The sequence below is a fragment of the Squalius cephalus genome (assembly GCF_949319135.1).
Source record: "Squalius cephalus genome assembly, chromosome: 10".
NCBI classification, from domain to species: domain Eukaryota; kingdom Metazoa; phylum Chordata; class Actinopteri; order Cypriniformes; family Leuciscidae; genus Squalius; species Squalius cephalus.
This window is the reverse complement of record NC_137131.1, coordinates 25,281,555-25,295,156: the sequence shown is the minus strand read 5'-3', so window position 1 is coordinate 25,295,156 and position 13,602 is coordinate 25,281,555. Positions and strand designations below refer to the sequence as shown.

At 36.3% G+C, this 13,602-nt stretch overlaps 1 protein-coding gene across 4 annotated transcripts in view; it reads right to left on the bottom strand.

Annotated features, from left to right (window-relative positions):
- Positions 1–13,602, bottom strand: part of rptor (regulatory associated protein of MTOR, complex 1) — a 409,250-nt gene that overhangs the window by 90,955 nt on the left and 304,693 nt on the right. For 2 of the 4 annotated variants that reach the window (XM_079882549.1, XM_079882547.1), the window contains exons 23-25: positions 6,908–7,011; positions 6,399–6,576; positions 5,797–5,907 (exon numbers count right to left, since the gene is read on the bottom strand). In XM_079882549.1, the coding sequence (XP_079738675.1) occupies positions 5,797–5,907; positions 6,399–6,576; positions 6,908–7,011 (393 nt within the window). Of the gene's footprint in view, positions 1–5,796; positions 5,908–6,398; positions 6,616–6,907; positions 7,012–13,602 lie in introns of all 4 variants that reach the window. The other 2 variants (XM_079882546.1, XM_079882548.1) reach the window with 1 other exon arrangement.

The window sequence follows — 13,602 nt, the reverse complement described above, 5'->3', positions numbered from 1 at the left end:
ATCTACATATGTGCATTTTAAGATGTTTTGAAGGCCAAAAAAATTGGATAACAATAGCTTTAAAACCATGTGCGGGCAGCTGTTTATTTCTCACCTCATCAGCATCACACTCTTTTTGTTTTTATCTTGCTCTGTCTTTTTCCCTCCTAAAGCTGAGCTTTGACTGATATAGGCTTTTGTCTGTCAGTGAAGAAAGTAAACATAGGGTCAACTGATAGGTTGATTTATGAATCATTTTCTCAGACAAAGCTACCAGGAAAGCTAGGTAACTAAGTCCATCTACAATGAAATATACATAATTTTATTTTTTAAGCTTTTTAGCCTTTGTAATCAACAATACGGTTGGTTATTCATCAAGTCACCCCGTGAAAATCTATTTAATTTCAAATAATTTAACTAACCAGCTAAACGTGTATTAATGTAACTGTCTATTGGCAATATGATTAATCTGTTATATATTTATTTCTATTTATTAAAAATAACAACATGAATTATCAATTTGCCACTTCTATAAATCAAGTACTTAAAAGAAAATCACAAATCCCTTTACTCTACTCTTACTCTAATATATGTATGTACACTCCTACTGATTCATTATTACTTAATACAAAACTATATTTATTAATACAAAACAAAATAACTCCACATGATGTTTCTCTCTCTGGGCCATCTAGTGCTTTCAGACAATGATGTGTGTCTTTAATCATTTCTGTGCATGACAGCATAATGTAATGCCGAAATACAAAATAATATGTTTTAAAGTTTAAAAAGTAAATTAAAATAAATCATGATCGTTTTCTAAAGTATGTTTTCATGGGTGTTAATCGCTTCATTTTTGTAGGAATAAAAAACAACTATCACACTGTGATAAGGGCTGAAGGTGAACGCAGCGAAACGTAGCCTATTGGTATTGGATGAGAAACCGAACCGTCCCGTGTTGCTCCCAATGCTCCAGTAACATTACATTATGTAAACTGCAATGCATTTATGACAAAGAACTGCACCGATGCAGATGTAATATCATAGCAATCTATCAATAAATGCACTCACGACACACCTTGTACTCTCTGATGTTCGCTCTGCTCGGCGCCACTGCAGATTGAAAAATGCGCTAAATCCAAGCAGACTCATATAAGGGGAGGAGCCGAAACTTGACGCAGTTTGCCGCCGTTTCAAGTGAGTTTTTTTAAAGGGGACTGAAGCGATCAAAAATGTATTAATCAAATATTTTTTAGGGGGGCTGGGCAGAAGTTTAGGGGGGCTGAAGCCCCCCTAAAAAGGGCCTAGTGACGCCCCTGTGTATTGGTCAGAAATACATTCAAGTATAGAGAAAATCTTTGAAATTGAGATTGGGGAAACAGATTATATTCTATATCTTAGTAATATACCAGATTCAGTTAATAATATAAAATATTTACTGAGGAGACTTCTAGCAGCAGCAAAAAAAAAAAAAAAAAAAAAAAAGGCTCCAACATCTTTCCCCAACGAGAACTCAGTAGGAACAAATTGTTACAAACATTTATAAAATGGAAATACTGTCATTCAAGTTGAGACTACAAGATGATACTTTTGAAAAACACAGGGGAAAATGGACTATGCATAAATAAAAACAGAGAGAAGGGAAATAAATGTGTAATAGGAATATGTATATGCATATTTGTAACCACCAACATATGAAAATATATCACTGTAAGCTGCATGAAAGTATGGCTTTGGATATGAGTATATTTGTGTATGTATGTGTCAATAAGTGTGCATATGTATACATGATAACCTGATGACCTCCTTTTACTTAAGGATCTCTTTAATATAGTGCTAGTACTAACCATTTATGGAAACAGTTATATATATATATATATATATATATATATATATATATATATATATATATATATATATATATATTAGGGATGGGCGATATGGCCTAAAAAATTTATCACGATAATTTCAGGTATTTATTGCGATAACGATACACATGACGATAAATTATTTTCTTCTGTAAAATATCAGATTATGTTATGTTTAAGTTGTGTTGTGTTTTGTTTAATTCCATTTTTCTTTATTTAAATTTCCTTTTTTATTCTTTATTAAAATTCCGTTTTTCTTTATTTAAATTTCTTTTTTTTTCTTTATTTAAATTTCCTTTTTTTCTTTATTTATATTTAGTTTTTCTTTATTTAAAATTCGTTTTTCTTTATTTAAATTTCGTTTTTCTTTATTTAAATTTCTTTTTTTTCTTTATTTAAATTTTGTTTTTCTTTATTTAAATTTCGTTTTTATTTATTTAAATTTCGTTTTTTTATTTATTTAAATTTCGTTTTTATTTATTTAAATCTACCCTTTACTGTGTCAGTAATTTGTTAGTCAGAAAAATATTAGACTACATTTTTAAAAGTATTGCTTAAGTTAACAGACCTGTGTGTGTGTGTGTGTGTGTGTGTGTGTGTGTGTGTGTGTGTGTGTTTTATATCACTAGTGCAGTGTCTGTGCAGTGTCCGTTCTCGGAGCATATAAGCCCTGCTCGCGTGAGGTGAGCAGACACACTCGGTCTCTCTCGCGCACTTTCGCTCGCGCGCAGACACACTCGGTCTCTCTCGCGCACTGTCGCTCGCTCGCGCAGTTCGTTTCGCTTTTGTCCAGTCCGGCGCCTCATATGCCGCTTCCCGCTCGCGCTGTTCTGTAGTTTCTGCAAACTTTGCATATTACGGTAGTTTGCTGCTCATCTGATTTTCTGTAACCAAACCAGTTCCAAATTGTGGAGGTAGCTCCTCGCTTAACAACAAGCTTCTCCTCAGCCTCACGTCCGCCTTCCGCCATGCTTGTTTTCACTCCGCACGTGAACAGTGAATCGGGCACGCACAAAACTACGTCATCAACTAGACTTATCGTTATTATCGCGAGGAGACACATTTTTATCGTGGAGAATTTTCGGCGGTATATCGCAAACGATAAGATATCGCCCATCCCTAATATATATATATATATATATATATATATATATATATATATATATATATATATATATATATATATATATATATGCTCTCTTGGTCCAATTTTACACAATTGCTATAGGAGTTGTCATTGCATTCTCTTGATTGGTTGGGCTCAAATCACCACACTAAAAATGGAAACTGCAGTGCATTGTGTGATGTGTTGAAAAAATTAACATCCCAGTTAAATCTATATATATCCTGGATGAAAAAAAAAGGCTGGTGAAAATCATGCTGGCCTCTCTCGCACCTTGATCAATCCTTTTTCCAGCATCTTCCCTCATCAGCACACACTAAAGGTGACGATACACAGGGCAACTTTTTGAGCAATGTTGCTGGGCAATCTTGCTGAGCGATTGTTGCTTGGGCACTTTCCCATTGAAAATGGGCAATACATTTCTATCTGGATAATTTAGATCGGTCATGGGCCCTGTGTCTCATCTGGTTGCCCGTTGACGGCAACACTGCCCAGCAGCATTGCTCAAAAAGTTGCCCTGTGTATCATCACCTTAAGAGTGAGAACCTATCAACAAAGTCCTATCAGCAACATTGTGTATGCTACTTTATTGATGTTTTATGCTGTTTTGTCTCCCACACATTATTGATTATTACGTGTCTTGTTCTCTTGCAGTAAACATGAGGTATTACTCTCAGCACTGTGCTACAGGCAGTGTGTGTTCCTCACTGATCACATACTGATGGGAATGCATTATACTGCATCAGGACAGTACACAAAACCCACACGCATTTTCACAAATATTTTCAGTTGTAAATGAAAATTACAGAAGACAATAAAACATTTTTTTTTTTTTTTTTTTTTTTTTTTTTAAAACACTAAACAAATGACCTTTCTTACTGAAATACCGTGGTGGTGATGTGTCAACTTGCAGTCGTGGTTTTAGATGATAATACCACGGTCCTGAATGACTAACATTTTTATACACCATGGTATTACATGGTGCATGCCCAAATAACATGGTAGTATGATTGTATTTTGTGTTCTGACTATATGGAAATATATATCTACACAATTCACAGTGGAAAGGGTAGTATAATAGATAGTATAGAATAGCCCTGTAGTAAAGCATGACATCAAAGGAGCAAAACACACATATATTTAAATATTGGTTTATGGGATAACACTGAATACTGCAGCAGCAGATTTGAATTTTAGAGAGTCCCCTCTGGGGACAATGAAGTTTGGCAGCTCTAGTTTGGCTAGGAACAGGCATAAAGTGTTTTCTATTTAAAAAAGAAAAAAAAAGAAAAAAAGATAAACGGTTGAAGAAATGTCATGCCATTCCCATGGCAACAGAAAAACTAGCATAACTTTGAGTCATGAAATCTTACCTCATTGTACCTCACATTATAAGCTTATGGGGGTCCTTAAAAATCACAAGGTGCATAAGGATTTTCAAATGGCATTTTGCAATGTTTGAAACCAGTTTGCATATTTCCCTCCAAAAACAGTGTAGAAAATTATTTAGAACTCGTTCCCATCACTTTTTATTGGTGGTCACATTTTATTAATTTGTTTCCTTGCTTTAGTTAAATATTGACCACATAGCAAGATTGCGCATACAGGTGCTGGTCATATAATTAGAATATCATCAAAAAGTTGATTTATTTCAGTAATTCCATTAAAAAAGTGAAACTTGTATATTATATAGACTCATTACATGCAAAGTGAGATATCTCAAGCCTTTATTTGTTATAATTTTGATGATTATAGCTTACAGCTTGTGAAAACCACAAAATCAAAATCTCAGAAAATTAGAATATTACATGAAATCACACAGTATTTACACAGTAATCCCATGGTCATTGAACCAGGTTTTGGTTATTTTGGCAGTGTGGGCAGGTGCAAATCCTGCTGGAAAATGAAGGAAGCATCTCCATAAAGCTTGTCTGCTGAAGGAAGCATGAAGTGCTCTGGAAATGTCCTGGTAGACGGCTGCGTTGAGTGGACAGCACAGTGGACCAACACTAGCCGATGACATGGCTCCCCAAACCAACACAGACTGTGGAAACTTCACACTGGACTTCAAGCATCTTGGATTGTGTGCCTCTCCATTCTTCCTCCAGACTCTGGGACCTTGGTTTCCAAATGAGGTGCAAAATTTGCTCTCATCAGAAAAGAGGACTTTGGTCCACTGTGCTTTATTAAATCCAGAGTCAACGCAGCCGTCTACCAGGACATTTTCAGAGCACTTCATGCTTCCTTCATTTTCCAGCAGGATTTGCACCTGCCCACACTGCCAAAAGAACCAAAACCTGGTTCAATGACCATGGGATTACTGTGTAATTACTGTGTGATTTCTTGTAATATTCTAATTTTCTGAGATTTAGATTTTGTGGTTTTCACAATCTGTAAGCCATAATCATCAACATTATAACAAATAAAGGCTTGAGATATCTCACTTTGCATGTAATGAGTCTATATAATATACAAGTTTCACTTTTTTAATGGAATTACTGAAATAAATCAACTTTTTGATGATATTCTAATTATATGACCAGCACCTGTACATGGATCCCCACCCCTTGCATACACATTCCTGAGACACTTCATCACTAATCTTTACTTCACTTTGGGCAAATTGTTTTTTGATAATATTAGAAGTGAGGTCCAACTCTTTCATATTCATTTACTAATATTATCTAAAGCTTCCTTGCTAAATCAACATGATTAAATCACCCTGAATAGATCTTAAGTAATGATTTCAAGTTAATTCATTAACTGAATTAGTTTGATTTAGAAGTAAATGAATTCGATTTCACCTCTAATCCATGCAGCACTCACCTTCATGACTGGCTGAGCGAAATATTTGGCACTCCAGTCACAAAGACCTGTTTGCAGATTCACACTGATGAAGCTCCTGTGAGCAGCTGTCTCATCTCCATCCTCAGCAGCCTGAGGAACACACCAGACAAATGACAAAATGTAACCGAATCACTACATAAACGCTGACTGGGTGATCAGGTCTGACTGTGCTTTATCCTGCTTATTACACAACTATTTACTAATTAAGAAAAACATGGGCATGAAATATTTATGTTGAAAACTGTTGTGCTGCTTAATATTTGTATGGAAACCATGTCACATTTTTTTTTTCAGGATTCTTTGATGAATAGAAAGTTTAAAAGAACAGCATTTATTTGATGAATAGACATATTTTGTACTATTGTAAATGGTACAAAGGCTTGGTTTCATGGCACAAGGCTTGGTTTCATTGTTATAATCTTACAAATATGCTACAACTAAAGTCTGCTGTTGGTTTAAACCACAAACAAGGCTGCCACAAAATAAGAAAAGCACAAAGACTGCAAAATACAGTTTTCTTACAAATGAACAACACAGAAGGGTGGAGGAAAATCTGTGGGAAACTCATATCAATGCTATACCTGATCAGGGCCCTTGTCAAACATCTTTCTGGTCCGTGGGAACTGCTGTGAGTGGGGCGCCTGACCACCCAGAGTTGGTGTGTATGGTGGCCGAGCGGGCGGCGCCTCCCGGACCGGCGGTTTGGGCACTTCATTGGTGAGGCTGGAGCTGGAGGCACCGGGCATGGGAGGAGATCCACTGGAGGGAGATGAAGAGCGTTTGGATCTGTGGGAAGCACTACAACACCAACAAGCAGGGCCATAACACACAGATTAATGTTCTGCAAAAGAAGAGGGTCAGCATGCACTACAATGCTGCATGTTAAACAAAATGAATAGCCAGTGCCAATAAACATAACCCAAAAAAGAACAGGATGTTATTTAATAGATGCAAAGAAGAGTAAAATAATAGAAGCACAAGCTACTGCATTATGCTTTTTCACCTGTCACAAAAGAATCATTCCAGATGACTATATGGTCCTGCTGCTGATTTTAAATTAATCTAATACATATTTGTGTGAGTAACTCACCCTGCTTGATGTATGAGTGTTCCTTTGCTGGTGGGGCTGGCAGGCGCTGATTGGGTCAGAGATCCTGAGTCCAGAATCCTCTGTGTGCGAGCATTCATGGTGGCCTGATGTGAGAAGCAGTGTAGAATGCAGAAGTATTAAAACAATGTAGTATAAAATTGTGCATCCTGGTCCTGATTCAATTAAACTAGCAAAAGTGTATTTGGACATGCCCTTAGTTCACTTGCTTTAGACCATGCGCTTAGATCGTTAAAATAGGGCCCATGGTGTGAACTCTGCTATTCTTTAAAAGCAACAAAAATCCCACTTCAAGGTTTGATAGCTAAGCACACTGAAACAAAAATAATTTATGGTGGCCTTGTAGGACTGCAAGTAAAATGCAATACAGTTAATGCATGCAAATATAGATAATGCATGTCTGTTTTACCTGCAATCCTAGAGAAAAAAGCATCATCAAAACTCTTCCTCATAACTCTAATCGCAACCTAAAAGGGTAACAATCCGAAACAATGCTGTCTACAAAAACCCAGAAAGTTGACTTATTTGCTTCATCAAAATATAGTTAACAATTCCATCCTCTCATCACCATCTGGAGAGATGGTCTAATCTGATTTTTATGCTAAAGCCTGCAGAGAAGTGAAAGAGAGACAGATTCATCATGACTGAGTAGACAGAAATAAAGTTATTGTGTGTTTGGGCAGCAGATCAAACATTAAAATGCTTGTGTTTGTGTCCCACAGATTCATTAATTTAAAAAGAAAAACAGATATGAATATCAAGAGAGAAAAGGTATGATGTGGATTATTGAAATGTAAACAATAATCAGTGAAAAAGACTTGAGGAGATAGAGATCATACGACCAAATAAATTAGAAAAAATAAATACATTTGTTTATTTTCTTATTAACATTGTACAACCCCATAAAAGATAGACTAAATCTACCTACTGCCTTCATTGGCAGCATCCTAAATCTGTAGGTGTCCTCTAAAGTGAGGCATCACAAAGGCTAAAGGCCGTCTAATACACCTGTAGCTTTAAAAAATATAAATGCATCACACAAAAATATTGGGTAAAATAATTACACAAAGATTTTTTAATCAGAAGGTTATTTTATAGATTTGATTATATTATTTGACCAAGCTTGTCACAATCCATTTTGGTATTGTCCTGTGCACAAAGGATATATGCGATGCTGCCTTAATTTGGCTAAAACAATGCACTTAGCTAAGGAAGCAGCATAATTAAGATAATTATCTTTTGTAAAAGCCATGTGTTGTAAGCGCGCCTATGATGCCCCAAAACACTGCCTCTATAGGTAGATCACTAGTGTTTGGAACAGCTCATATCTGTTTATGTAGTTTGCACAAATACATGTCATAGTTTCCTGCTATATATATATTTTTTTTTTACGCCAAATCCAAATTTCTTGTATTATTTAAATCCAAGAACTGGTGAAAACGATAAAAGCTGAGGCACCTCAGTGGTATAGATGGTGAGTATCATTAAACAACACTATGTTTGAGCACAGAACATAATCAATTAAAAACAAAATATAAGCTCATATTTTCTGATTCTCATGTGGTTCTCATGCACTTAAAATAAATGTACACATGAAAAATCAGATCCTATATAAGTTATAAAATGTTATTTGAATGCATTGCTGTCCTAAAAGTTTAAAACATATATAATAAATATTGCCTAATATTGCCAATAGAAGTTTCTGAGGGATCTTTCTGAGACTTTATTAAAACAAACACTATAGCAAAACAACAAAGAGGTCTGTAGTAACAAGATGCAGTGGTATATTGTAGTAGTGTATCACTCTCAGTGCTGGCATATTGTCTTTCTACATTCTTAAGGAGATGCACTTTCCCATCACCAGTGAAGTATATACTGTACTTTTAGTACTAGTAAATCAGTCAGTCAGAACAGGCTCAAAGGTGTGTGTTTGTGTGTGTGTGTTATTTTGCACTGATTGGACTCAGCAGGTCTATCTGAGTACCACTGCACAAATGTCAGCGTGACAAATCACTCATCGTCACCTGCTGCTCCGGAACTTAAGAAAGGTCAAAGACAAAACAAGCTGAGTTTGATTATTAGAAATTTACAACATGACCCTCTGCTCAAACAACCTCGAAAAGTTCTGCAATCATGGTTTAGAGACTTTTTAACATCAATCAGTGTCTAGTTTAAAAAAAAAAAAATAAATAAATAAATAAATAAATTGGAAATAGAACAAAAACACTTCAAACTCATGCTTCAAAAAACTAGAAGCCATTGTTAGTCATTTGGCTGCAATTGGGCTCAAGCTGATGTAGACGTGATGCAAGCAGCCCCAAGAAATCAAGCCAGAGTGTCTGATAATTTGTCAGATAATTTTAAGAACTCTGTCTACCCCTCCCCTCTCTTCAGTTCAAACTCTGTAACAGGAGATTATACAGACACTGTAAAGATTCAATTTAAAAACATAGCCCAGCATTGGTGTACACAAGATGAAAAGAAGAATTTTAGCTAAAGCAGAAAAACAAATCTGCAGTAACTGTGAATTTTATGAAGTCTCTCTACAGCTTTCTTGTGACAGATGACGTCAAAGTGAGAGTGTTTTCTGGAAATCAAAAAACCCAGTTCGAAAGAGATAAATCTACTGATTAGTGAAGTCTCACATACCCCTGAGAACAACATTTGAAACCACTTCTAAGGTGATGCACATGACACAGTCAGGAAAGCACATTTTTAGAGTAAATTCTGGAAGATGTTTGCCTCAAAATTTATATGAACTTACATGAACTCACATAAATGGAAACCAAAAAATGTGGCCATATAAAGTGTATTCCACTGTTGTTAAGTTAATGTACAGAAGTTAAGTTAAACTTCTGGAAACCCTTGAGCAATGCAATGTTGAAGAAGCACTTTTAAAGGGGTGGTATAATGCCCTTTTCACAAGATGTAAAATAAGTTTTTGATGTCCCCAGAATGTGAAGTTTTAGCTCAAAATACCCCACAGATATTTTTATATAACATGTTAAAATTGTCAATTTTTGAGGGTGAGCAAAAACACACCGTTTTGTGTCTGTTCCTTTAAATGCAAATGAGCTGCTGCTCCCAACACAGAGGGCAGAGCTTCAACAGCTTGCACTCACACAGACATGCGCTGAAAATTTCAAAAACTTTTAGCCTTTTATGTTCAAACCAGATTCAGACAATGATGGAGAGACTCAAGAAGAAGTGACAACATGTAGAATGCAACAGGACGTTTCTGAATGGTTAGGTGATGAATTTATGTAGCTTATGTGTGATATCTTCTAGTCATTGATTAGCATATTCTGTCTTGATAATCTATAAATCGTGTTCTGGGGGTGGGGTTTATGTAAATGTTAGGGTTGGTGATGTCACTAACCCGGGAGGAATGCTGTGTAGTCCCTACCAGCCGTTTGTTGTAGTCCTTAAAAAGCGATTTCTTTAAAAGCAAATATCTCCCTTTGCTTTGAACTTTGAACGTTGTAACTTTGCAGATGTTGTTTATGCTCAAACAGCAACATTACACACTAACTAAAGTTAGAAAAGTGAAATCATAATCAACCACCCCTTTAAGAAGCCTCTGAGTGAGTTCACATAGTGTAACAGCGCAGCGCTTCTGGGTTGTTCGTCAGAACGTAGGCTCACTATTGGCCGGTCGTGTGTGATGCGTGTGATGCCGGCCAATAGTGAGCCTACGTTCTGACGAACAACCCAGAAGCGCTGCGCTGTTATACTATGTGAACTCACTCAGAAGCCCACACAGAAGAAAATTAATAAGTTGAATAAAGTCATTATTGTTGTTTTGTTTTTTTTGCACACAAAAAGTATTCTTGTCGCTTGATAAACTTAAGGATGAGCCACTGTAGTCACTTGGACTATTTTAACGATGTCTTTACTAACTTTTCTGGAATGGCAGATATCGATTACCTAGCAGCTTATGAAGGAGTGAGCCAGCTCTCAGATTTCATCAAAAATATCTTAATTTGTGTTCCGAAGATGAACGAAAGTCTTACGGGGTTGGAACAACATGAGGGTGAGTAATTACTGACAGAATTTTCATTTTTGGGTGAACTAACCCTTTAAAAGCAGCTGATACGCTGCTACAATTGCTACAATTTGTTACTGGACAAGTTACACTATTTTGAAAACAGCAACTAAAAAAATGTAGCAAATTATCTCAAAAGGGAAATATGAATAATTAATCATAGCTTGTTATAATTGATTCTAAATATTTGGATCAGTTAATCGAATTAACTTGATGTAGCTAAATTATTATTACAATCAATTAATCTGTTCATCCAGCGAACACTCAGTATTGGTCATCTATCAACTCTCAGAAAATATTTGTAGCAACCAGGAAAAGCAGCAAGAGAGAGGGTGGCCACTCCGAAAGTGCCCTTTAATTTGTGGCGGATGTCACTCCTCCATGTGACATTGAGCCAATGGTAACGTAAGCTTTCGGAGGGAAAGTTTTACGATCCTTCGTCTTGAGCATGGCAATTTGCATATGTAACTGGATTGGGTGTTGATGCAGAAACTATTAAAGATTCTTGTAACACTAATATGTTGCATAGGTATCAACATATAATATACAATATCATGTAGGTCATCAAAATACAAATTTGAAGATACCAAGAATAATAAATATATAAAATTTGATTAATCAAGTAATAATAACATGGTCATTCCAGGATTAATACATGGCCCAAAACACTATTAAATAATGTATGATCAAATAGGGAAATTGGATACAAAATCGTGCATGTCTCAAGTGATTATACAACTGAATAAGAAAAGGGTACATTATCTAATAATTATATCATAAAGCATGCATCAAACAGTATACAGTATAATATAAACTATGTAAGAGTAATAATCATACACAAAATGTTCTGGAAACATGCCTGTTCCTTCATAGGTATTCTATGAATGAATGGTTAAGAGTCCTTTTTTATGGGCATTATGTGTGTTTCAATAGGGAAATGGAGTGAGAGTTAATGCATTCACATTCTTTTGGTTTTGCATATGGCTACTTTGCACCACCTGGAATGTGTCTGAGGTCCACTAGTTGCTGGACTGGGGAGTAAAAGCTGATAATGATCAGTGGGAGAACAGACATCTCTGAGTCTGCTTGGGCCTACTTGGAGCTTTACTTGTTACAGTATTTAGACGTCTGTTGGATTATTCATTACATAATAAATAATTGTGTGTCTGATTGGTCCAGATGCTACAATGTAGTAAAGTTAGTAGTGTCACTAGTTTTATGTGATACACTGGCACAATGCAGCATATGGAAGACGAACAGTTGGTGAGTAGAATAGTGTAGTGCTCTTTCAGCTCAGGCTAATTCATTAGTAGAGAATTAAGTGCTAACGCTGTGCAACATGTGGGTAGGGATCCATAGGCCATTGATGAGGAGCCTCAGCTGGGGACTGACACGGCTTGATATTGAGAGACAAAAGTCAGTGGTGGTTATTGCCTTCTTAAATTAAGGCAGCCTCTCAGAGCTGCTGCTCACATTACTAGGCCACCGAGAGCAGTTTCTTTTTAATTGCATTTGCTCAATAACAAAGGGCTGAATGGGGAAAGTTTAACAGTAGCAGGTGTCTCAGATGTAGTATGTAGGCCTGCAAATGTGCGGACTTAAAGGGCACCTATTATGACTCTTATCACAAGATGTAAAATAAGTCTCTGATGTCTCCAGAGTGTGTATGTGAAGTTTTAGCTCAAAATACCCAACAGATAATTTTTTACAGCATGTTTAAATTGTAATTTTTTGGGGCTCAGAAAAACACGCTGTTTTAGTGTGTATCCCTTTAAATGCAAATTAATTGCTGCTGCCGGCCCAGGGGGCGGAGCCTCACGAGCTCACGCTCAGAGCCAGGACAATCTCATCTGATAATATCAGAACAGAAACTCTCAGTTGCGGTGTTCATTTCGACTCGGAGTCGGACAATATTGCCCACAGAGCCGGAGAATATATGCTGTATGGAGACAGAACAGGTATAGTTTAGTTTAATTATGGTTATAACTTATTTGTCATCTGCTTTTATCTATATTAATACAAGCCTGCTGTAGCAGACCCTGTCCGAATGATGACCAAAATATACTGATGAGTTCAGTGAAGTTTATTGTACAACCCCAAATCAGAAAAAGTTGGGACACTGTACAAATTGTGAATAAAAATAGAATGCAATGATGTGGAAGTTTCAAATTTCAATATTTTATTCAAAATACAACATAGATGACATATCAAATGTTTAAACTGAGAAAATGTATCATTTTAAGGGAAAAATAAGTTGATTTTAAATTTCATGGCATCAACACATCTCAAAAAAGTTGGGACAAGGCCATGTTTACCACTGTGTGGCATCCCCTCTTCTTTTTATAACAGTCTGCAAACGTCTGGGGACTGAGGAGACAAGTTGCTCAAGTTTAGGAATAGGAATGTTGTCCCATTCTTGTCTAATACAGGCTTCTAGTTGCTCAACTGTCTTAGGTTTTCTTTGTTGAATCTTCCTCTTTATGATGCACCAAATGTTTTCTATGGGTGAAAGATCTGGACTGCAGGCTGGCCATTTCAGTACCCGGATCCTTCTACGCAGCCATGATATTGTAATTGATGCAGTATATGGTCTGGCATTGTCATGTTGGAAAATGCAAGGTCTTCCCTGAAA